Below are 25,834 nucleotides of genomic sequence, written 5' to 3' on the forward strand. Positions count from 1 at the left end.
TCAGCCCACACAAAGCCGCAAAGTCTGGGATGGGCCTGACCAGCCAAGCTGTGTCAAGCCATGTTGAGCCGTATTAAGCTGTCGACCTAGGCAGAGTTGTGCCAAGCCATGCCGAGCTGTGCCAAGCTGTGCTGAGCCATGCCATGCTTCAGCCAACCAGAGGAAGCAGGGAGCTACGTGGAGCACGAGTCCTGTCATGCAAGCTCCTGGTGCCACAGGACATGTTCAAAGGCTTAAAATTGAGACAAACAACTCTGTTTTGTGCCCAGAGCACAACAGCTGCTGCCAAGCTGCCCTGGGGGAAGCGAGGGTGCACCCTGGATGGCTCAGACAACATCCCCCTCCAGTTACATGGTAAATATAATATATAACAATAATACATATGTGTGTGTGCACGCACCTGTGTGCTTTGTAGAGCAGATGTATGTAAGACTGTGTGTCACTGTGTGACCAAAAGAGTGTGTCTGTGTGTGCGAATGTAATTTATACATATATTAGTGTGAGAATATACATTTATAGATATATTAGACTATTACATGTATAAAAGAATAGGTGATTGTGAGCATTTGTTGCAGAGGATGTGTCTATATTCTATATATACATAATCTATAATACAAGAAGTTGTATAGTTTGGATCTATACAAGGCTGTCATACTGTGTGTCCAGGGAAAGTTGAAACAGAATCACAGACTCAGGTTGAAAAAAGATCCTAAAGATTGTCATTAGGTATATATACATATGTGTGTGTGCGTGTCTAAAAGTATAAAAAGAGTAGGTGGCCATGTGAGAGCAAGAGTGAATGTGTGTGTGGTGGATCATAAGCATTTAGAGAGGTGATGATGATAGACTATTTTTTTGTAGCCATATATATATTACAGTATTACAATGTGGACACACACGTGTGCATGCTGCACTACATACAGGTTTTACCCAGGCACTTTACATGTTATAGCATAGGTATGAAAAAAAAGGGTGTCTGCAACTGTACAGAGTACATGTACCTATACATAAAGGGAGACTGTGCAAGGGTGTGTGGGTTATATATGTATATGTACTATATAATTAAAATAATAGTCTAATATATATGTGTATGTAATACACAACAGTATGTAATAACCTGATTATGTATTATATAAAGATGAGCAATAGATCTCATGACACATAATATATAACAAATGGCATATATAAAAAAATGCTGTATATTATGTTTGTTATAGATGATGTATGTTATTTACTGTAAGGGTGGTGAGGCACTGGAATGGGCTGCCCAAGGAACTTGTGAACGCTCCATCCTTGGCGGTGTTCAAGGCCAGGTTGGACAGAGCCTTGGGTGACGTGGTTTAGTGTGAGGTGTCCCTGCCCATGGCAGGGGGGTTGGAACTGGATGATCTGAAGCTCCTTGCCAACCTAAACCATTCTATGATTATACTTACATATAAAAATGGAAGAGTGCCCGAGACTGTGTGTGCATATATAGAGTACAAATCCCTGTGTATATAGGGCAGGTGTGTAAAATAAACATAATATACATCTGTATGCCTAAATATATTATTTTCAAAAGCAGGGGTGGGGGTGTGAGAGAGGTTATTACATAGTTCTATTTATACGTATATCCATTTGCTAGTATCTATGTAAGCATAGCGCCTGTGAGAGCATGGATGTGTATAATTATAAAAAAACACATATTACCTATTATATGCCATGTCATATGCTGTATATGTCATATAGATATATAAAAAAGGTGTCTGGGACGGTATAAATACATAGAATATAGAAAATGTTAAGTGTATAAATGTAATAATAATATATATATTAATATATATATTAATAATAATATATAATAATATATATTATATATTATATATATTATATATAATATATATATTATATATATAATAATAATATATATATAATAATAATATATATAATACAAGTGTATCCATAAATCTGTAGTGTACATCAAGGTGGGGCTGACTGTGTGTTTGTCTGCACCAGAAACTACTGTTGAGTGTGTCTCTGTACCCACAACAGTCTCTCTACACTGTCTGTATGAATGAATAGCTGCCAGGGAGAGCCTTAGAGCGTGTAATACAATTATACCATGGGTGTCTGTGCACGCATGTGTCTGTGTCAGTGCATCTCTGAGCACGTCTCTGTGTGCCTGCATCCCCCCCCGCCCCAGCACCCACATTTCCTTCCTCCTGTGCTGCCAAAACTCCTTTTTTCTTTACCCCTGCCACTGCCCTTCCCCTCACACACTGCCTGCGCACTCCTCTCCTCCTCTCCCCTTGTGAAAAGTGACTTTTATTCATCCTTTCTTCAGATAAAACCCACTGGAATTAACAAAGTGAGCACAGATGCAGCACGCTTGCAGCTGGAGCCAGCCCGCAGCACATCAAGTGATACCATTCACCCAAAAAGTGTCAGGAAGAGGGAGCACTCGTGTGTGTATCACTTCAAAAGCCAGCGTCTTCAATCGCTTGTTACCTTCAAGGGCCTTTGCAGGAAGCAGTGGCTGAGCCAGAACCTGGACAAGAGCTCTTCCAGCCAAAGGCATGACCTCAGCACAAGAAAAGAAGCATCAGGGAAGGCAGCACCAGCTAAAGCCTTTGCCAAAAGACAGCACTAAACACATACACTGCTTTATTTATTAATATATAAAACCCCATCATCCAGCCTGGCAGTACAGCAGCCTCCAGCTGCTGGTCCACAACAAAAGCACCTGCAGGTACCTGGGGCTTCGTGTCAGCCCTTCAGAGACAAGCTCAGCCCCCCCACCCTGCTCCACCAGGTCCCCCAGTGCCACAGTTCACACACACACACACACACACACACACACACACGCACCAGCTTAACGAAGCTCTTTCTTTGGAGATAAATCAAGAACAACTCTTTGCTGTGCTTTCCTTTAACTCAGAGCTGTGGGTACTGGTGGAGATGCTGAGGTGAACAGAAACCGTGGATTAACAAGTACCAGGGGCTCAGCCTAAGGAATTGTCTCCCAGCAACCCCTCCTCTTCCTTTTGTCTGCGTTTCTACTGTTAAGACATAATCTTTGCACTCACTGAACGGCACATGGAGAACAGTGCATGTGACTAACACGACCTAGAAGCAGCAACTGTATTCAGGGAAAAAAAACCCATAGGCAGGTAACGCTGTTCCAGCTCTGTCCCACCTCTCCCAGGGCTGGTTTTGATGTTATTTAGAAGGAATATCTACGTGACACCATCCAGAGTTTTCTAAAAGCTAATTTTACTTGGCACACGACAGTACTACAGCACGGGGCTCCCTGGGTTCAGGGACATGGACACGTCCTTCAGAAATAAGGCGACAGAAGAGGCACAAAGACTGTTCTCCTGTGTGACAGGGACCGGTGCTCATCATCGTTGCTGAGCTCCACAAGACACCATGGGCCACAGGAAACAATGAGTCGCTTTTCCGTTTTCCACAGGCAAAGATCTCTCTCACTCTACACCCAATGCACATTGAGTATTTACACACTCTCACTCTGCTTACAAAGAACTCTTGGCAAAAAAGCCTCATTAGACTCAATGTGAATCAATGACAGGAACGGGGACCGGGCAGTCTCCTCATAAGTTATCGTAGTCATCATCATCTTCATGCTTCCTTTTCAAGGGGTTCGATTCATTAGACGCATTCTGTGATGACACCATATTTGTAGTAATAAGAATGTTCTTTGGTCCAATCAATGAAGGATTAATTAGAACATTCTGAACTGTCGGAGTAGTTGGTGTGGCTGTGAAAACAGAAATGAAGCCATTCAACTAAAAGCTTCAAAAAGGCGACAGTGGATTTCCCCACACTGGAACAGAACTTGCAAGCTGATAAAGCAGTGTTACAAGAACACTCAGGGCTGCAAAAGTAGAGAAGATGGGAAAACGCTAGCAAGAAGAATGCTCATGAAGAAGAATGCTCAAAAAGAAGACCAAAAAGCACTGCTGGTCTCTGCTTGTGTCTTACCTGACTTGACTGCAGCCTGGGAAGAGGGGATCTGCACGGTGAACCTCTGCCCCGTCAGCGACACCGGAGTGCCCACTTTGGTTGAGACAGACACTGCTTGTGCTGAAGGCGTACCTGCAGTTCAAACAACGTGGTCAAGAGATCAATTTAAAAAGAAAAGATACATACTTGCACGTGTGAGTTTGCCTTCAAAGCAGAACCTGTTACTTCCAAAGCATTGGAACATGCCAATACTGGGTCAACAGGAGTTAGGTTTTCAGGCAGAACTGTGCATTTACTCAAGTCTTAGAAAATTTTAGGCTACAAACACACACCCGTAGGTAAGTGCACGTGCTCAGCCATAAGTTTTGTGAGCCTTCTAAAAATGCATTTTCTTGAGTGCTATTTGTGTCGTGCTTACAGTGAGGAGAAAACCCTCAAACTTCAGTAAGCTCCTTGAATAATCTCCTCCCATATCAAAGTTACCACTAAGACATGAATAAAAGTGCAGAATGGCAGCAATGCAAACACACATCAAAGAAGATGGTAATCTTTTTGAAATCAATTGTGTTTTCCTGGTGCTGTCAAGCAATACAAAGCTCAGGTGGCCCCAACATTCCCCCAATGGTTGAGACTTCCTTTAAATTGTTTCTGATGATTTTTTGCCTTCATGAAATCAACCTGGGAAACCCCAACTGAGGTGTTTCTTACCTAAAGTAGGAGTGCTGGGCCTGCTGCTCACCGCACCAACACTCAGGCGAGGGACTGTTATTCTGCCTGCAGAGGAAGAGACCTGTTGAGAGAGAACATTCAGTTCAGCATCCTATTAGAAATCAACAGCTCTCAAGGAGGAAAGAAGAAATGAATGTTCCTACAAAACCCCAGAGTGCCCAGCAACAACACACAAACTGTAGGCCAACACAGAGGTTCTCAAGCCCTGCTTGGTGCAAACGTCACTGGTGTGAGCAGGAGAGCTCCTGGGTGCGATTTAACACCACAGGATCAGCACATGGCTCAGTCAGGTTTGTTTCTACCAGAAGAAAGTAGTTAGAGCATTTGAACCAACAATTATTACTCCATTCTACGCCCAGGCATGTCCCATGTCAACACCTGGAGCCTTAAGGTCCACTTTTAAAACTCTTTCTTTAAACTGGGGGAAATAAATATGAAATCCTACACAACGAGACCGTCAGTGTTTTGCAGCCAGCCATGTAAATCTTTTCCCTCTAAAACCGAAACAGCTGAGGTGTAAGTACAAAATACCCTTTAATACCTATACTAAAGCCTTACATTTGCCTTTTACGATCTGATACACAACTTGACAATTTTGCTTTAACGCTAAAAAATTCACAGGCCCATTTGATAACACACTTTGCCTTTGAAACTAACCAGCACCTGCAAATTCCTAGAGCTAAAGACCGCTGCCCTCATGTGAAACACACTTCTGACGTGCACAGGTTGGAGTTTGCCCACACCTATCCCTCAGCGATGCTGAAAGCTCTAATTCCAACAACGTTCCTGACACTGTGAATCCTTCCCCACGCACAGACCTCACCTTCTTCTGTAAGGACTTCAGCCGGTAGTTGGGAGCGGTCAAGCAGTATCTGTCAGGTGGGAGCCTGGGTCCAGAATAAGGCTTTATCAGCGGCAGCGGTGTCTGATTTTTCTGCCTTGCAATATCTAACAAGAACTGCAGAGACACGGTCACATTCCCACCTGGAGCCCTTGATCATGTTCTGTTGCCATCGATGTTCTGTTGTCATCGATGCAGCTTTACTTACGTCTCGTGGAGGTGGAGATGTGAAGGACTGGTCTGTTCGACACTGGATCGCCAACCTCACGTCATCCGCATCGACACTGGATTTCTTTGCGTGGCTTGAGTAGATTTTTGCATCTTCCAGTATAGTTGTAACATACCCTTTGGAAAACAGCACCTCTCCTTACGGCCGGGTTAAAAGAAAGAAAACTTCCCCCTCCCAATCCCACTCAGCTGTCACGAAAAACAGCACTTCCTGACAACACCACTGAACCTGGAATTCTCCAAGGCTTTCCACATGGTTTCCCACAGCCTCCTCCTAGAGGGAATAAACTCCCCAGGGAAGTGTTAAGATTTGGCTGGACAAGGTGCGGGGACATTCAGTCTAAGTCATATAAAGGTTTTGGATTAATAAGGTTTTGCCTATAAATATATATATATTTGTAGTATATATAAATACTGTAAAAGGGTATTTCGGCTTTGCCTACAAAGGTTGGACCAGATGACCAGATCCATTCCAACCTTCCATGACCGTGTGATTCCTCCGGCAAGGCACACCCCCAGGAAACACGGCTGAGGGCAGCACTCCCCTCCTCCTCCACCCGCCGATCCCAAGCACTTCCCCTCCCAGGACGGCGCCGCGGTTCGTGCCAGGCCCCGGCCGAGCCCCCGCCGCCGCCGCCCCTTACTGTAGGCGAACTCCAGCATCTGGTTGATGACGCGCGGCTCGTACTCCGTGATGCCCATGTCCTTCAGGATCTGCGCCATCACCTGCAGGGCGGGGAGGCACCGCTCAGCCCGGCACTGACCCAACCCGCCCCGCCTCACCTCGCCCCGGCCCCGTCGCGCCCGCGGTACCTGCGCGTCTTTGGGCGCGCTCTTGGGGGACGCCATCTTCGCCGGCTCCATCTCTTCCGTTAGCCCGGCGCAGACCGCTTCCGGTCGCGTGACCGGGGCGCTGCGAGAGCGGCTACGGGGGCCGAGAGGGCGGCGGGGCGGGGTTGCCATGGCGAGGCGGGGTTACCATGGCGGGGCGGGGTTACCATGGCGGGGCGGGGTTACCATGGCGGGGCGGGGTTACCATGGCGACGGGGCCTGGCCGCGGCCGGGGCCGGGAGGAGCGGTTTCGTGTCCTTAGAAATCCATGAATAAAAGCATGTATTGAGTGGAAGCGATGCACACGGGCACGGACAGACCAAGTCTGATGGGCTCGGGGGCCTGTCCCCGTCCCTCTTGCTGCAGAGCAGCCTAATGCCACCCGTTTGTCCAGCGATGGAGCAGGAGGAGATGTTACTGCACAACTCGGATGGCCACTTCTTAAATGGTCACCATTCCCAGGGTTAAAGAAAAGCACGCTTCTCTAGGCTTGTGCTTATGGCAGTAAAGGATCCCCATATACGTCCCATGCAAGTCTCATAATAAATTTCTCTCTCTGAGGTAAAAAAAAACAACAACGAACAAGTTTTGTTGTCATTTTGTCAAATCGGGGCTAGCAGCGTAGAAGCTGCAGTGGTGCTGACATTACCCTGACGGTCCAAACGAAGCAAGGTCCAGACACAACGGAGCAGCGAAAGCCAACCTCCTTTGAAAGCAAGAAGGAATAAACAGCCGCTAACTGCTGAGCCCTCTGATTCCTGCCTCCAGTGCACCGCAACGCATTCCAGCCGCAGCGAGACTCCCTCCGCTTCCCAGCTGTACGAGGCAGGATGTTGAACACATGGGAGCCGTGCGCTCACCCCCCCGCCCTTGATGCAGATGCGACATCCACATCCGGATGCGTACGCGCTGAGATGGCGGCTGGAGCCCCACACCGTGGGGCAGCCGGTGATGGTGGGGGGGGGAGCCGGACGGGGGCCCTGTGGCTGCAGCGGCAGCGGGAGGAGCTGGAAACCCGGTGCTCAGCTCGTGCCAGCGCTGGAGGTGCCGGCGGCGGCCAGAATGGCTCTGCCGGGGCTGCTTGGCTCGGGAAGCGCCGCGGCGCCGCAGTCCAAGTCATTTGACTTGCATGAGTCAGAGCGTGTTACACAAAAACATCCTGTGAGCACGAATGCCAGACACTGACCTTAGGCAACAAACAAACCCCACTTTTCTCCCCCTTGTTTGAGGGAAGCGGGGGGGGGGAAGCTCTTCCCCCCTGGGCTGTGAGCAGGGTGTAACTCGGCACCGTCAGCGCCCGCCCTCACCGCCGCCTGTTCCCGATGCAGTAAACCCCACTTTGTTCTGCTGGAGGGCTCTGGGTTTGCCCCCAAAGCAGGCAGGGACCCTTGTGCTTCACCCCCCCCAGATCTCCTGCCTGTGCTGTGCCCCTGCTCCCCACCAGCCCTGCTGCTCAGAGGCGACTTCCACACTGCGCAGCGCGACCGAGACCTGCCGCTCCTCGCAGCGTTTCCGCCCGGAGACCAGCGGCACGGAGAGGCAGGGAACCCGCTTCCACCGGGGGATGTTTGTCCCTAAGGCCACCGCTGCCCTTGGCACAGCTGAGCCGGAGCGCGTCTGCCCGGCCGTGAAAACTCCCTCCCCGCCGGCAGCCCTCTGGGGCAGGGCTGTGCTGTGGCTGCCTGCGCTCAGCGCGCTGCAGGCGCCGTGCGCTGGCTGCTGCGGAGCCGTCACCCTTCGTCTTTGCTCAGGCACTGGGGCTCCTTGCAGTGGTGGAAAACAGGAAACTAGGTCACGGCGTGGCCAGGCCGAGCGCTGCCTTCTCCATCTACCGGGGCCGTTCAATTGACTCCCCGCTGGCAGCGATGTGCTCGACGGAAGAGGGACAACAGCCGCCCGCTGTTCACCCGGGAGAGCGTGCGCCGGCTGGGGCTCAGCTCTGCTCAGGGTGCGTCAAGTAAATCACCAAGGCAGAGTCAAGCGGTGGGAATTTCCTCTGAAATAGGTTTTGTTGAGGTGTTCAAGGTGCAGCGGAGTAAAGCCTCTGCACACAGACTGCTTCTCCTTATTTAGGTGTTCAGGTGCCTAAAGCTCTTGCAAAACCCCACAGCCGGCTCTTCTGCCTCTTGGGAATGGCAGCAGAAACCTCCCTAAACATTTGAACGGGGGGATCTGTCGACACAATGCAGTGACTGCGCTCAGCACTGACCTTTCAAGCCCAAATCCCGCTCTGTTTGGCCCTATAAAATGCTGGCTTTTGAATAGCTCTTCAGGCAGGAAATCTGCATAGAGCAGTGCTCTGAGGAGGTTTATTTTGCACCGGGTACCCCGCTCGCTTCTGCCAGCACCACAGCTCCTGAGTTATGGAGGAATTTCCAAGGACTGTGGCTGGATCCATCCTGCTGTTGAGCCGAGCGGTGCACGCAGCCCAGTGTCCCTGCTCTCCCCGCTGCGCACAGGTAACCTCCGGCTCCCCAGCACCTCCCCTTGTTTTTCCCTCTCACTGGCCCTCCTTCTCTCGCCTCCCCCATCCGGCGCTTTCCAGCTCATCATCTCTGCTCCGTTCTGAAGTGGAAAGTAAATCTGCGCTGTCAGACTGGCTCATTTCGAAGACTGATGTTCAAATAAAGGCTCTCCCCTCCTATCTTAGTAACGTCGTTAAAGCGCTGCCAGGAGAAATTCCTCACTCGGCAGCATATGCCAAGGAGCAGCTCAAGTGGGGAAGACCTCAGGTAAACACAGAACAATGGAAAATGATGCACCTGGCCCAAATGGGCTAATTAAATGCCTGGTATCAAAGAACTCTTCTACCCTACTTGGTGACTGCAGGCGCTTCCTGCAGGGTAAGGAGAAAACCGGCGTGGGGGTGCGTGTTCAGTGCAGCATCATTAGTGGTGTGTAGGTGCAGGGTGGAAGGCAGATGGCTTCACACGAGAAGCATGGAAACGGCTGCAAGTGGCCCCAGCTGGATTCCTCCCAGCACAGCAGCACTGGGGCACTGGTGACAGGAAAGCTATCCTGCAGGCGAAAGCATCCGTTTCTGCCAGGCACGATGGCCACCTCCTCAGTGCTTGAGGACACTCTTATCAGCCTAAAGATTTCCGCTCATGGTACTCAGCGGTGCTGGAAGGATCTGGCAAACCTCCGAGTGGGTCCGAGGAGCTGTTCCCATCTAGCTCCCATCAGGGCACTGCCTCTCCTTGCAGCTCCCCTGCTATTGATCCGGAGCCCCGCTGCCAGACCTGGCTCTATGTGCTTGGTGGGATTCACAGGACTTGAAAGGGAATGTTGAAAATGGCCCTTTTTCAAACACAGTGGCTCTGAGGATAAATACCAGCATAGTAAATACTGGCTTATAATGGTCAATACAGTTTTTAAAAGATTGACTGGCAAATACTGGATGTGTGAATCTAATATTCCTTAATATCTAATATTCTGCATTCTGGTGCCTGTAATTTCCATCATCCAGTTTTTCTTGGGAATCTGGGAGCTTGACAACAATAGTCATTTTCAGGCACTTGCAGGAGATGAGGAAAACAGTGAACATGCACCCAGCATGGTGCTGTCAGACACTGATTTCCCTTGGCCTGGTGTGATGGAGATACAAAACACGCAGGGATACAAGGATTTGAAATTAATGGATTTACACCTAATTTGGGTCCCTGGCTACACAGTATTCAGGCCGGGGATCGTACTGCATGGTGGGGCAGCAGATCAGTGTGGCTTTTTGGTGTTTGGAAATCACATTCTTCATTGTGTCCCCCCATTTCTGACCCTTAAGCTTCCAATTTAAAGAAACTGGAAAATCCTGTGACTTCCAACCAGAGCAGGTACTTCCCTGTTTGTGACAAGCAAAGAGCTTAAAGCAATTTCCCCTGCAAAATTCCTCAAGCTTAGTGACCTGCCTGTGCTTGCTCAATCCATCTCGGCAGGGAGGCAGCAGCACCCGCACTTGGAGATGCTGGCAGTAGAACATACCACCACTATCTACTGTCTGCTCCTGCATGCTCTGTTTTCCCATGCTCTTCCTCAGTGCTTCTGGGCCAGCTGGCTCCCCTTTTCCTCCCCTGCACCGCATAAAGGGGTCCTCCCCCTCCAACACCCATTGTGGGATGTCAGGGCTGACTCAGATTCTCAGGCCAAGTGGGCAGCAGCCATTAACTGAAGTGCGGGCTGGATTTGATTCCATTCTCTCTGCTGGACCACAGGAGTGGAGAGAGCCCTCTTTTAATTGAAACCAATTAATTTTGTCCTTGTTGCTTGGAATTAGCACAAAAGCCACCGGGCAAGGCAGGAGGTCTCATCCTTACTGGGTTAAACTTTACAAGCTCCTGTCTCAATGTTCAGATAGTTTGAATAGGGAGAACATAGGGATGACTTGGAGTGTGCTCTTTTCCTCTTCAGCTTTTGCAGTCTTGGCCTTTGTGCTGGGTTGGCCCAGGTTCCACATTGGCTAAATCCTCTTCAGCCAGAGTGAAGTCACCCTGAGTGACCTCGCAGTACTTCAGCCTCATCCTGCGCTTCTACATCAGGGCTTCCATCAACCCCACACATCGCAACATCATGTCATACAAATACAGGAAAGCAATGAGCAAAATCCTGCACCACAAGTGAACTTGATGCTGCTGACCGGGAGGGAAAAGGTTTCTCTTGAAGGTACAGAACTCAGCTCTTTCATGTCAATGTGCAGCAGTGACTTGAGTTCTCACAACCCAAGTGAGAACAGCTCACCAGCTCCTGGGCTGCCCCTGTGCCCTCCCAGCCTCACATGAAGGGATTCAAGAACTGGCACTGCGTGGTTGCAGGGCTGAGAGAGATCTTGGAAAGGATGAGGATGGTGCTGTGCTAAAACTCCCACAAGTAACTTTTCCACTAAGGGTTTAAGACCCTTAGTAACAATGCTGAATGTGTTTCTTTACCTTAAATGAGGTACTACACAAATGACTGCTCTTGAGCAAGATTAAAACCCACAAAACCACACAACCACCCTGTAGTCAAATTTGAATACATTTGTATTATTTATTGGCTGTATTAAATATATTATCTATTTGATAGTTACAATTTAGTAATACAATGCATGGCAGCTTTAACATAAGTTTGAGATACCTCAAAATTACAATACAAGAAGACTGAAGATACCTAATACATGAACGCCACGAGGGTTTGTTGCTCTGGAATGGGAACGGCTGATGGGAAAGCTGTGCTGCGCTTGGCTTTCCCGCAAGAAACACGAGTGTTTTGTGGCAATAACAAAAGGACTTTGTTTCACCTTTTCACGGTCATGACTTGTGTGTTAGTATTTACTCTGCAATCCTAATTTACCTTTTAAAATGATCAGAACTATTATTGCCAAATAAACCTCTACAAACTTCGTTCTAAGAGTTAAAGAAATAACCCTTTGGCAACAGAGATTTGCTGAAGGCCGTCTTATTTGCTAAAAGTAGATTATGAAGAGAAATAAAGACAGATTGTAAACTCTTCTGCAAACTAAAGCCTAATATCTGTATAAAACTCTTTCCAACACTGGAGGGAGAGATTTCTATGATATAATAAATGATTAACTTAAAGTTCTGCTACAAGTAGAACAATACATTCAAACATACATTTTCCAGGACTTTTAATCAAAATAAATAGAGTACAAAATGAAGAGTACATTTTGAAAAGATTAATTTCAGATTGCACCATAAATCTACTTTTAAGAGTATTAAGCGATACTATGTCATAATTTAGGTTTTCCACATCCGAAATACAACACAATGCCTCAAACTACAACGCAACATTATTCCTCAACTGCTGTAGGAGAAAGACCCTTAAACTGATTAATTACTGGAAATACTTCGCCTGTAGCACTATCACATCCAACACTCCACGTACAAGTGCATCGCTCTGATGGATATAAAGTGTAGCCACATCTTTGCAAAAGACACTAAATCTACCTTTCCATGGCACACTCCAAATGCTGCTGGGAAGACCCATTTTGAACCCCACTCGAAATCTGTTGAGTTCCAGCTTTCCGAACACCCAACATCAAGACGGCAGCTGTAGGTATTCGTGAGCAGATTTAACAACAGTCATTTGTAGTGCACAGTGTCCACAAAATACATATCCCCCAGACAACCAGGACGAGTTTCCAAAAAGCTCACGGCAGGCTGAACATTCCCATCTAGAAAACCATGGAATGTGAAGCTGCTACCCCTGGGATAGCAAGTCCTTTAAAACATCGTAGAAACGTTATCTAAAAAGAGTTCTTTCAGGTACAATTTGATCATCCAGGTTAAGTTAGAAGGGCATCCAAAAGCAGTTTGAACTTTTTATTTTCAGGTTAATAATAGTACAAAAACATTTGCTCAGTTTGAGCCAAATAGTGTTACATTTATCATAAATGCACTCTTTCTCCTTAAAGACAACACCTGTGCTTTTCTGAAACCACTGTAGAGATTTAATCAGAAGCACAGGAAATTACTCTTCTCTCAGGCACTGAGAGTGAAATGTGGATTGGGCCAAGAGCTGCTTCACCAACAGCAGAAAGCATTTCGTTCCGAAATGTACGATACAAAAGGGGCCTCTTCTGCAATGCTGCACCTGAAACGTACATCACGTCCTGCTAACCTTTTGTCTAGCAGTTGGATTAAAACCCTTAAAAATGCCGGCACCCTCTACGTGAACACTTGAAATGATTATTACAGAATCCGAAATATTAAAATAACTGTAAAGTAGTAATATCACTAAGTCAATATTCTGCTTTCCTTCTACGGTATATTAAATGTGGTATGCTCTAGTAATGATCTGCAATACAGAACTGCTCTAAGCTTAAGCATTTGTGCTGCTGTATTTCATGTATACCAAACTACGACAATACCCGATTAAACACTGCGGATCGACTGCCGCTGCTCTGGTGGTACTGGAAAAGGACTGGTTCTACCAATGGCACCTCTCTCTCACTGGCCAGAGGCCCCGCTTTGAACTGGGAGAGAGGAAGAGAGTGTGCACACACTGGTATGTGCAGTAAGGCAGTTTGTTTTGCTGTTTTATCAACAGCTCACCCTGATTACAGAGGACCCAGGATTACCCTTTCTACAAGAAATCTGCGCTCAGTATTTGGAAAGGATCTGCCAACCCAGCCTCACTGTTAGCCAGCAGCAAAAGTGGAAACGCATATAACAATACATTTCCAGCTAGGATTTTAATTAGAACTAACCATAAATACCCGAAATAGCTTCTGTACAAAAAGCTGAGTACTGCATAGGCTCTCGTCTACTTGATTACAAAGTACTGAATAACAACAGCGAATAAAATAGCAACCACTGCGAATCCGCAGAGAAGAACGATGGCGATGAAGCGCTCTTCACGTAATGTCTTCTTAGTCTCTGCCAACTCCGTCATCAGGTCAGCACCCTGTGGAACCAGCTCCTGTTTCTGAGATGAGAACACCGTACTGGGGCTGTAAGGTCCATACAGTTCTTGACAGCCGGTAGAGTCTTGGGACTGGCGGCCGGCGCAGACTCTGATCCGATATTCACAGTTTGTCTGCAAGTTTGTGAGACGGAAGGAGGTCTCTGGTCCCTTGTACACCTGGTCAGAAGAAGAGGGAGAACTGCATTACACAGGTCCATCTTACAAACAATACCTTCTATTCCACTGCACAGGCATACGCGGTACTGGACACTGCCTGAAGTTGTCCTCTTCAAGACAACTTGAGAGTTGTTTCCTTGTGAACACAGCTTCCTGCTGTGCCCAACATTGACACAACCTGGATAGCGGAGCTCAGAAAAAAGTTGTTCTGCACAGTATTGTTCTCAGCTGTCCTGAGATGTGGGGCAAGTGCTACCTATGACTGGCAGAGGCAGCAATGCCACAGATCAAGAGATTTAAGAATCAAAGGCACCAGGAGAACTGCTGAGAGAAGAGGATAACCTGGTGTTAGCCCTCTTGTAGACCACCAACCCTCCCAGGGCCTCCCCCGCCTGCCTTTGCAGCCACTTGCTTTTACTCTGCGAAGAAAGGGTCAACACAGAAATGGAACTCTGTGATCTTTAAGGTGGGGCAACCCTCAATGCCACGAAGAGGTGGAACAGCAGGACCTGATGCTGAAAGCTGTTCAGACCCATCCTGAACTTAAGTGTCTCACCAAGAGGAACTGATCAACACATGAAACAAGCACCCTGACAGCAGGACTGTGAGCTGAGTCCCCTGCTGAAATGAGAAGTATCCCCGCTGCCACCATCAACAAACAGAAATTCAACCTTGGAATACAGACATCTTCTTTTCCAGTACTTTTTTAAAGTAAAGGAAGTTCATTCTGTGAAACGAAAGGTACCTGATCAAACTCTCTCCCAGCAGCGAGCTGAAGGATGTAAACAATGGAATCTCCTTTCATCGGCTGTAAAGGTTCCCATGTGATTTCGTAAGTGTTTTCTTCCAGCTGATTTGCTTTGGGTGCTAGAAAAAAACCAGTGATTTATTGGTATTTCAGAAAGAGAGCACAATGGTCTCTACAGATGTTCTTATTTTTTCCAGCAGAAAAAAAGGTCCAAAATCACCAATTATCACCGTGACTCATTTTCACAGTTGATGTAGCAAAGGGCACTGGTTTCAGTACTGGCAAGGAAGTTTTCTTGCTCCAGCTTAAAGAACGCTTTACTTGTGTATATTTTCCATTGAAACTGTGTTTGTTCTAAGGCAAGTGCCTGGTAAAATGCTCCATGCCTGTCAGTGTTCCAGGCCAGACTGGATGGGGCTTTGAGCAACCTGGTCTAATGGAAGGTGTCCTTGCCTGTAGCAGAAAGGTTGGATTTCATTCTTTTTCTTTGCTGTACTTCATGACAAGCTTAAAAAATTATCATTGTAACATCTGCAGGTTAAACCTGTCTGTCTTTTTGAGCTGCTGCTGTCTAACACTTGAACAGATGAGCAAGCACTTTCAGGTCACCACAGAAATCAGCATGTATATGGCCTGGGTATGTCCAGAGCTGAAGTTCCATGTTATAAACATGGTTGAGTCAACTAATTTTCCTGCAGGTAACTGTCATTCTGATCTTCAGAGTGATTTTCTCTAATGATAATCTTTATGTTCACCTTAGAAAGTGAAGATCAGAGGAGTTCTCATTTGCCTACATGCTGTTGTAACTTACATCAAATGATAGCTATCCCCGAAAAATGACTTTCCAATTGCAAAAGGGTAGAAGAAATCCTCACTGCTGGGGTGGAAGAGCCACAGCCCACACCGAGAGACAGCAAAGACAAAGCTCAGCACAGATAGTTTCTGTTCTTTGCCCCACAAAGGCCCTGGAAAGACACTGAGCTGGGAAGAGAGTCTGAATGCAGCTCAACTTAGCACTCAAACAGCTTGTGGAGGTTCCTAGTGCAGTGTAAGCTCACCTTTAAGAGACGCAGGTGGAGACTTAGTTGTAGTGAAAGCGTAAACTTCAGAAAACCCTCCCTCTCCAGCATCATTGTATGCCTGGATTTTAAAATAGTACGTAGTGGATTCACTGAGTCGCTGTACCTTGTATGTATGACAAGGGCCATTATAAACAGTGACAAACCTGGAAGAAAAACACAAGAAAGAAATCAGCATTATTCTGTAATCACAGATTTGTGACAACACATTCTGGGTGCCCTGGCTTTCTACACGTGCTCACGATGAACGTCAGGCACTGACCTCTGCCGCTGTCATCAACAGCTCACACTGTGCATTACATCAGCATTGCTCACCATTTGTACTGGTGGAAGTCTTAATTTTCAGTCACGAAGCAGTCACAGCCTGTCAAGGCACTGAGCTACACAGGCTACCACTGGAGCTACATGACCAAACTGTGCATTTGAATCAAGAGAATAACCTTTGGTATACCTAGATAAATCAGAATCTCAAGTTAAAGAACAGCTGTCAAGCCCAGGTTCCTCATGCTCAAACTAGACTTCATTTTAGAATCTCCAAAGAATAAAAAACCCTGGCAACACAGGAAGATGGTAAGGTATTACTACTGAAACAGGAACTGTATTTGCTGTTCACAACTAAATAACAGTGCAACAGCTATTAACAGCATTTCTGGTGGAAAGATGGGATACAGAAAGGCAAACTGAGCCCAAATGACTCCCTAGCACAAACAGAAAGGAGAACACTTAAAACATCTTATAAACTTGATCTGAAGCTGTAAAGCAACAGGTGTAAAGCTGTGTTTATCTTACCTGCCAAACCTGTCCTCCATCTGCAAGTTGAACTGGGTAGGGTTGGTAATTAAAGCTCTGCTAGGACCTTCACCCCATTTCAGTTTAAGGCTCTGGTAGCTGAAGACCACACATTCCAGGTGAGGAGGGTCAGGAGGTAGTGGTTTTGTTTTGGCTTTAATGGAATGACTGAAAGGACCAACTCCAAAGCTGTTTATGGCCTGTATTCTGATTCTAGAAATGTGAGAAAAGCAGCATATGGTTAATTTACTGAAGTCCTGAAAAAGATGCCAGGTAATAAAGCAAGAGTTAAAATTTGTGAAGAATATAACTCCAAACAATAACACAACTAAAATGCAGTTAGAAAATAACTGTAAAAGTCATCTACTTCCAAACAAGTCAACACTGTTTTCAACATAATGAAGCTTTGGTGTTTCTCAGCATTGTTCATTCAGATTTACTCTGTTCATCAAGCAAGCACCCAAGTCCTCCGTGTTAACCTGAGCTCTTTACCTCTTACTGACACTGAAGATCCACAACCTGACCTCAGCATGTAACACAGAAACAGCTACTTGGCTCTTACCCACATGTTCATCTTCTTCTGGTGAGATCCCACTGTACACATTGCTTCAGAATTAAAAATTCTAAACTCAGAAGATTTAGAAGAAAGCCTTGGCTTTGGGACAGAACGTTCATTTTAATGCAGCAATCTTAACTCTTGTCACTAAACCACCATGCTCTGAGTCTGGATAGGAGAATTTCCTTTTATTCCCCTCCCCGAGTTGCAGAGTGAGTCAAGCAATGGTCTAAAACGCAAATGAAAACTTGCTCTAAAAAATTAAAACACCGTCCTCACAGCTGTTGACTGAAACCCCTGCAAGCGTAGTTTCTGATTAAAATATCATTACCTGTACAGAGTGTCAGGCAGCAGATTCTCAAGAACATGGCTTGTGTTTCTTCCCACAGTTACAAGCTGCTTCTCCCCATATTCTATATTATATCCAGTGATCTCCGACCCGTGACAACACGGTTCTTCCCATTGAATTGCAAGGCACGTTGATAAAGGAAGAGAAATTTCCATTTGATCTTCTTCAAGTAAGTGCAGCACTGACACTACTGCAGGCACCGATGCAGGGGTTGTCACCACACCAGTCTCGCCAAACAACCCTGCTCCGGCAGCATTCACAGCCTGAAAGGGAGAGCGCGTGTTGTTTAGTGAGCTTACATTTTTCTAAGCAGATACGGTGTTTCCTTTTGCATGTGTTAAAAGTAATCTGGAGGAGAATGGAAAATCTCCCAGATAAAATGTAAACACGGCAAAATGGCTGGTAGTTAATGCAACACTAGATCTAAACCTCTCTTCTAGAGGTTAGTTTTTCTGACTACGTGTAGTCAGGAGGGACTGAGGGAGAAGGGGAAGTGTTTTTACCGGTTACCTTATATGCTGCATTAGTAGGTGACATGATTTTATTCACCTTAAGTTTTTCTTCAAACTGACTGTACTTGTTCGTTTGCTTAGTTAACACGTAACAGAAGGCTTTTCATACCTGTACTCTGCAGTAATACGTGGTTGCGGGTGTGAGACCTTTTACTTCATAGCTCTGGCCAGGGCCAGTGTAGAGGATGTGCATTGACCCTTCCACTTGTCCCCACTCCAGTCGGTATTCACTGATTTCTGCACCATTGCACGCGGGGCTCTGTGGGTTTAAGCAATAAATTTCCTTTCACCTACTGCACGTACACATGTCCACCAGTCAAGTGTGATCTCTGGTATGCTGAACACAGACACTGGAAGAGAAGCTCTGGGGTTGAAACCTGAGCTTCAACTAGAATTGTCAGTACAATTCTAAAAGCCAAATCTTAATTTGTGTATTACGAAAAGTCTTTGACACCTACCTCCCATGAAACTACAGCACAGGTCGCACTTTTACAAGTTATCAGGGGTTTGCAACACTGATCAGGGGGTCCTGGAGCAGTACAGATCTCTGCTTTGTCAGAGTGAGGGCCAAACTGCAGGGAGATAAAACTGCATGAATACAGCAACAGCAGTAGAGCAAAAACTGATGCGTAAGTGTATGAGCTGGAGAAAACAAATTATTTTTAACTTGATAGGGAAATAAATAGAAGAGCTCAGTGTTCGGTTTCACAGCACTGTTTAAAACTCCTTTCAATTAGTTTACTCTATAAACTGGCCCTGTGCCTACAGGATATCTGTAATCCTCCCACCGCTACGGTTTTGTAACTCCCCCTTCCCCTGTAGTCAGGATCTGATTTCCAGCAGCAGCTGGGTACTGTTTCAGAAAGGCTTTTACGCACCCAACATTTATCCCAACCTCTTTTCCAACCTGGTATTATTTGAACACACCCCTCTCCACACAATGCTCTTCTTCCCACACCACCAACCTGCAGAGCCAATGCTAATTGTAAAACAGGGTAGTTTCTTAAAGGCACAAACATGAAGTGATTGTTTGCAGCCAGAAGTGCAGGGCGTACACTGCAGTCAAAAAAATGACTAAAAGTAGTAAGAGAACATCTAGCTCTAACTTTGGACTAGTTACCTTTGGTTCCAACAGTAATCCAGTAAACAACAACAGAAACACAACACAGTGAACGTCCCCTTAGCCAGGGACATTCGGTCCTTCCTTCAGCCCTCATTTATTGAATCTCCTTTAAATCTTACTTTTTTATGCTGTAAGAAATTTTGCACCTTCAACAGAAGCTACAAAATATCATCAGGCCTGTAAGACAATAGTATCATTACTATCTCTTGTGTAAAAACCCCATTTGATTTCGTTAGCATAGTGGTTACCCCAACTTTATTTGCTGCTCGGATCCAGAAGCAGTAGGTTCTCCCTGGAAGCAGATTGTTTACTACACATTCAGATGCTGGACCCTGATACACTTGTCTGTGTTCATCTTGTTCAGAGTTTGCCATCTCCACAATATATTCTGTAATGTCAGAACCTCCATCTACAGATGGTGGGCCTACAAAATAAAAAGATTTTTTTTCCCCTATTAATTACACAAAGCACTTTTAAATTGTTTCTAATCAGCCCTCTCAAGCTAAAAGTTGAGCCAGGTGAATTCTAGACCTTAGAGTAGAGGCTTGTATTGTGTATCTGAGCACAAACACTTCATGAAGCTTGCTTTCTTCCCCCCAGATACTGACAGATCAGTTTAAGACTAATCATGTTTCCTTCTAAAACCAGTATATCTTCATTAATTTTTGATTATCTCCTTTACTGAGACAGAAGTAAGAGAAAGAAGGTTGTTTTTTAAATTGCTGAGCAGGCCTCAGTAATGAAAAAGTCAACGTGTTCTCACTGGAAGACCTTTATGTCTGCTTAAGTCTCACCATATTGTTGCACATGGATGCATCCCCAAATCAGAGGTGGTTAGCATGCTTTGGTGGTCTTAAAAAACCCAAAAGCCCTAAAACCTCCACACAAGTAAGTACATGGATTACATTCATACGGTTTCATTTTAAACCACCCCCTCACCCCCTCCCTTCTACAGGTTTTTCATTGTTATGACTTTCAAAATCAGAAAAGTATTTTGCTCAGAACACTGGAGCTTACCCCACTGTAAAGTGATTTCCTTGGGCTTAGCTTTGCCTGCCAGGCATGGAGCGTGACAAGGTCCAGGAGGAATAGCTGACGTTGTGACAGTCGTAACATCGGAAGCCTGGCAGTAATGCACAGTGTTTTAGAGCGGAAACACAAAACATTTCACTACACCATGAAGAGAAATGGTTTGCAGAAGCAAATTAATTCTCTTTTTTCTCACCTGGCTTTCACCACCTTTACTGACACAGTACACTCTCATTCTGTATGAGGTGCCAGGCTTGAGATGATCACACACGTGTTCTCGCTGGGAACCGCTGTATATGGTGTCCCATTTGGTCCCTGAGGAAAGAAAGAAAATGCTTTCCACTACAAAACTTGTGCAAAAAAAAAAACCCCAAAACAACAAAAGTGTGGAAATTCTCTCACTCATCTACTAAGATAGTCAAATTTGAATGATCAGTTATGCAGAGAACATGTACAGGCCAATACACATGCATGAAAATACAGAAGTGACAGCCAGAGCAATGAATCAGCACACCTAATTGGCACACAAGCTGAATTAGTATCTAAAGACGATTGCTTACCAACTGATGGTTCTGAGATTTCCAAAAAGTATTTAGAAATGTCTGATCCTCCATTATCTTTGGGTGGTTCTGAAAGAAATCAGCACCTTACAATAAATTATAGAAGATTTAAAACCAATGCATTATCTCGTCAGCTTTTTCAGAGAACATTCATTCACTGCAGAGTACATTCACATAGAAAACTCAATTCAAACAGAAGCAGAAAACAGCATCCTTCTATATTCACAATACATTCTCCGGAACAATAGGGTTTTTCTATTATTAATTGTGATTATGCCAGGAAGAAGAGTAATGAGGAAAATATCGCCAGTTTCAGGTATTGTCTCGTTTTTTTAAGAGCACAGAGATATTATTCACGCATCGCAATAAATCCAGATGCCAGTACACCTGAGGATGTTATGATAGCATTGACTGCTTCTTTAAACTGAACAAAGAAAAGCACTACTTTTGTCCTATAGCCCCAAACCAAACCAAGTTGCAATGTTTTTGGTAATGCAGAGTGTTCTCCTGCAGTAATGCTATCTGCAGAGACAAATGATTACCCTGAGTTTGCCTCTCACTTTAAATCTGCTGAGTGACTGTACACAGGTAAGCAGCACTCAAAGACAACATGAACAAAAGGTAACCTACCCCATGTAACCTTCACGCTGTGCGAATGGATCTTGCCTTTCACAGTGGGTTTACTCGGTGGTCCTGGTTTGTCAGGGTTGGTGCTGTGTTCTACCACCTCACTGGGACTACTTTTTCCTTCGCTGTTGTAGGCAAAGAGCTGTTTCAGGAATGATCAGAATATATGATAAATGCTTTATTACATGACAAGTAATAGCCTGCTGATTTACAAAAGTATTCTAGGAGAAATAACAAAGCCACAATCCAAGGAAAAGACAACAATTTAAAAGAAAACACTATTAGCTAGTGCAAAAAATTTGATTTGTATTAGAATTTCAGCAAAGCCTATTATAACAATCTCTTATAATAATACCTATTATAAAGGTACTGCAGGTAGTTTTCTGCCGTCTCTACAAAAGTGTCTTAGCTGTACAGTCCAGCTGCTAAACTCCAGAAAAGCACACAGCCATAATTAAATTAGAAATAAAATTTAGTACAAACCCTAAACTTATAGGATGTACTCCTCCTAAGATTTCTTAAAGTGCATGAGAGCTCATCTCCATTGTACTGTGGTTGGAAACCATAACCCTGTAAAGGAGGGAAAATAAGAACACACGGAGTCACAGATTTTCCACAATAAAACAAGAACTAGATCAGGTCAATCACATTTCTATCTTTGTTTCAGAAGTACATGCAAATGGCTGCAGTTATTTTGCAGCATGTTATTAGAAAGCAAAATAGCTTATTTAAGCACTACTGCGTATGAAGCTTTTACACATACAACAAACCCCAGCACTTACAGAACCTTCCTCTTCCATGTCTAAACTGTAAGTGAGGGAGTCATCTGAAGACACCCCGCTAGGCGGGCTCCACCTCACCGACAGCCAGGTCACTCCTGCCTCAACAAGCACTGGGGGTGCTGGGGCTGGTGGGACAATCCCCGCTGTATAGTATGTCACTGTCTCGCTGAACCCACTGGAAAAATACAAAATAAAATTAAAATGCTAATAACAGCACACCAAATTGATGAGAAAATAATTTATTTGCTACGTCGTGTTCATTACCTCATTCCAATATCATTTTTAGCAGCTAATCTGAGCGAGTATTTTGTGGAAGGAGAGAGTTTGGTAAGTTTATACTGCTTCAGGTGGCCATAGTAGCATTCTTTGAAGGGTCCATTCTTCCCCTTTAAAGAAGTGAGAACAACCCAAGTCAGTTTTCGCATGAGGACTGTATGCTGCCTGCTGAGGTCAACTTCTCCACTCTAAACTGTCCTAAACTTCATTTCACTAATAGTTAACAAAAATGAGTGAGCCTAAAGAACATCCAAAGATCACGTCATGGTCACACAGATTATGGTGATCATAATCCTGAGCATTCTCCATAATAAACCCACACTTTGATTGATATCTCTGTTGATTTTTTGGCATTGTAATTTGACAAAATGGTAATAAATGATTGAAAACAAAACACATTTCTGATTTTATCACTTAACACATTTCAATAAGAACTTCAAAAGCTGAGTAATATTTGTGACAGCAACAAGCCAGATGCTCATCCATTTCAACAGAGCACAGGAATTGATGATGCTCTGAATGACAGGAATCAAATGAGGGATCTTTACACTGTCCTCCTAGAGGATCTGAATGGCATGTCTACTGGACATGCTCCCACACTAGTAATTTGATTCAAGCTTTTTAACTGGTTTGTCCCTTTAAAACTGTCTGGACAGTTGCACTGAAAATAGCTGATGTACCTAAGGCAAAAAGTATTTTTAAGTATAATTGGTCGACAGATGTCATTATGATTTTTTTTTTGGTACTAGAAAAGATCTTACCTCATCCCATTCTAAAAGAAAATTAGTTATTTTGGAACCATTGTCATTTGAAGACTATAAAAAAAAAGAAACAATGACAAAAGTTAAAATCAAACGGCTGTACTTTTACAAGTATTATTTCACATTAAAAAAAAAAAACAAACCCAAAACATTTCAACAATGTAACATAACATACTCCAATTGCCTTTTAAAACAAAACATTTAGCATAGAGCTGAAAGGAATCTGCAGCAGGCCCAGAGAACAGCCCTCCTCTTCACACACACTTGTGATAATCTGAAACTCTACCAGGGGCACAGGCACATCTTATTCTATAAAGCAAGTTAGAAAGGACAAAAACTAGCTGCTATTTTAACTAGTTTAATTCCTTGCTCCTGACGGCTTTCCAGGCTGCTATACTACTTCTATTAATTCTGATAGTTTATTAATTAATTTGATATTTAATATTAAACTCATGAATAGTTTTATTTTATGAATAACATGAATGAGATTCTTATAAATTCTTCCTTGTGTCCTTGCACTGCATGCTCCTCAGCTGCCTGAGCAACATAAGCATTCAGCCAACAACATTTGTGCTTATATGACATACGAATTGGGAACTTCCTTCACTTTGTAAGTACAGGTTATACAAATGATTTAACTAATTAAAGTCATTTAGCTATAAGCCATTTTCCAATACAGTTCTAAGAAAAAAACAAAAAGACAAGAAAACAGTTGTCAACAAGTCTTCACAGGTACTGTATAGATCCAAAAGTCAGATTATTAAACTTCAACCCACAAGCGAGCCAAAGAATATTACTCTGAATGGGTCACAATAATTGTAGAACTCTGAATTATAACATTAGGTTGTACCTATTCTGTTCTTTCCTCTGCTGCTGGTTCAGAAGAGAGCTTTCCTACTGAATAGTTCATACTGGGAAAGACCTGCTATCGACCCTATTACACTAAGGCATCCAAGAAACTAAGCGTTGAAAGAAAGACGAAGAAACTTGATTTGTTATCAGTCTTCACTGCACAACTTAAAAGCCAACACCTAAAGTACACACTAAATCATTGACCAAGCTAATTTAAACATACCATGGGTGACTACATCAGACTTCTTACCTTCCACTGCAAGCTCAGGCTGTTTTTGGTTCTGTTGATCAGCTTCGGTGCACCTGGACAATCCGGCTCACAACTTTCTGTAGTGAAACTCACTAATTCTGAAATGGATTCTTTTATGGAACTGCTGGTTGCTGAAACTCTGAACAAAGGACAATTAATTATGTTGCTGTTGCATCAGCACCTGACAGCTTAAGGAAAGAATTGTCAGCTTCAGAAATGTATTTAATTCCAGCAGTGGTTACAGCCACAAAGACCAGCCTGCTCATAGGAAACAAGTGCCCGATCACTCTTCTTTCAGATCACTGATTCTGAAAGACAATTTTATGCCTTTTCATTCAAGGACAAACAACAAAAACACAGTTAATGATGCCACTGCAGGGTCTAGTATTGAATGTCCACATCATAAGAAACACTACTATCCATTCTACCTTCAGGGAGACTGGGGCATGCTGACAGAGTAGAGTGATGGAGCTCACACAGGTAAACTTACTGATTTGAAGACTCCATTTGGCATCCTTCATTTACTTTACAATTACCATCTCTTTCATTGGAGATATGTGAGTGAAGAAATACATGTGGAGGCATGATGAAAACTATAAGCAAGTGTAACCAAATGGTAACAGAATACCTGACTTGAATCTTTCACTAAAAAGACCTTGAGATTCAAATTAGCACTTGTGCAAGAGTATGGATACTAAAACAGACTCAATCAGCTGTTCAGGCAATAAACTCATGTTTATCAGTGTTTGATTGTTTAAATGGTACAGAATTTCTAGAACAGTTGTGCTCATTTATGGTTGTTTTTGAAAAGCAATGACTTGACTAATTGGTCAGAAATACTATCTGTCTTATCAAATGAACTGTAGGTAGAAGAAAGCTGGCCACTACAGAAAGCAACACCATGAACTAAACCCACACTACGCTACACTGTGCAAGTGGAGCTGTGCTATTTAACACACTCAGAAAATTTCTGCAGTTTAATAGGAGTTGGCTTCAGTAAGTCTTAAAACTGTTTTCCTCCCGTGCCCAAGCACTGAGGCTCATTTCTGCTGCTGGATCAGTGTTCTGCTTGTTTAACAAGCTTGTCTTTTTCCCAACCAGTTAAACACCTCTCCAGTAACACTTATTTGCTCTGCGTGGCATTTCTTGAATGTCACATCTTGTTCCCTTGTAACACAGCCTGTTTCAACCAGCTTCCACTTCCTTTCTTGCACTGCTACAGAAGCTTGCAGTTTAGAGAAGCAGTTTCATAAATCAAGCTGATAAGTCAGACTTACGAATCCATGTTCAAGGCTAGCTTATTTTATTTACTGCTGCCTTCAGCCTACAACAAATCTCTTTTCACTGAGTTCAATCTTGTTCTAACAAAAATACCAA

At 44.4% G+C, this 25,834-nt stretch overlaps 2 protein-coding genes across 4 annotated transcripts in view; both read right to left on the reverse strand.

The window, feature by feature from the left end:
* Positions 1-3,230: 3,230 nt before the first annotated feature.
* TAF9B (TATA-box binding protein associated factor 9b) lies at positions 3,231-6,697 on the reverse strand. 3 transcript variants are annotated; one of them, XM_080624885.1, is made up of 7 exons: positions 6,575-6,697; positions 6,406-6,487; positions 5,742-5,878; positions 5,516-5,650; positions 4,672-4,753; positions 3,982-4,095; positions 3,231-3,757 (listed from the first exon to the last, which is right to left on the reverse strand). In XM_080624885.1, the coding sequence occupies exons 1-7, from the start codon at positions 6,623-6,625 to the stop codon at positions 3,591-3,593; spliced, it is 768 nt and encodes a 255-aa protein (XP_080481011.1). In that variant the 5' UTR covers positions 6,626-6,697; the 3' UTR covers positions 3,231-3,590. The 3 variants fall into 3 exon arrangements, with proteins under 3 accessions (XP_080481011.1, XP_080481012.1, XP_080481013.1); XM_080624886.1 differs by lacking the exons at positions 6,406-6,487; positions 6,575-6,697 and adding an exon at positions 6,205-6,399; XM_080624887.1 differs by lacking the exons at positions 6,406-6,487; positions 6,575-6,697 and adding an exon at positions 6,239-6,384.
* Positions 6,698-13,804: 7,107 nt separating this feature from the next.
* Positions 13,805-25,834, reverse strand: part of LOC308224768 (fibronectin type-III domain-containing protein 3a-like) — a 39,110-nt gene continuing 27,080 nt past the window's right edge. Inside the window, exons 10-26 of the mRNA XM_080624974.1 lie at positions 24,458-24,596; positions 23,356-23,409; positions 22,583-22,704; positions 22,319-22,493; positions 22,020-22,106; positions 21,540-21,678; positions 20,910-20,978; positions 20,546-20,664; positions 20,338-20,443; positions 19,569-19,744; positions 18,656-18,769; positions 18,307-18,456; positions 17,668-17,948; positions 16,781-16,993; positions 15,971-16,137; positions 14,910-15,031; positions 13,805-14,164 (exon numbers count right to left, since the gene is read on the reverse strand). Coding sequence (XP_080481100.1) covers positions 13,847-14,164; positions 14,910-15,031; positions 15,971-16,137; positions 16,781-16,993; positions 17,668-17,948; positions 18,307-18,456; positions 18,656-18,769; positions 19,569-19,744; positions 20,338-20,443; positions 20,546-20,664; positions 20,910-20,978; positions 21,540-21,678; positions 22,020-22,106; positions 22,319-22,493; positions 22,583-22,704; positions 23,356-23,409; positions 24,458-24,596 — 2,551 coding nt within the window. The 3' untranslated portion in view covers positions 13,805-13,846. The remainder of the gene's footprint in view (positions 14,165-14,909; positions 15,032-15,970; positions 16,138-16,780; positions 16,994-17,667; positions 17,949-18,306; positions 18,457-18,655; positions 18,770-19,568; positions 19,745-20,337; positions 20,444-20,545; positions 20,665-20,909; positions 20,979-21,539; positions 21,679-22,019; positions 22,107-22,318; positions 22,494-22,582; positions 22,705-23,355; positions 23,410-24,457; positions 24,597-25,834) is intronic.

The sequence above is a fragment of the Psittacula echo genome, assembly GCF_963264785.1.
Source record: "Psittacula echo genome assembly, chromosome: 8".
Lineage (NCBI taxonomy): Eukaryota > Metazoa > Chordata > Aves > Psittaciformes > Psittacidae > Psittacula > Psittacula echo.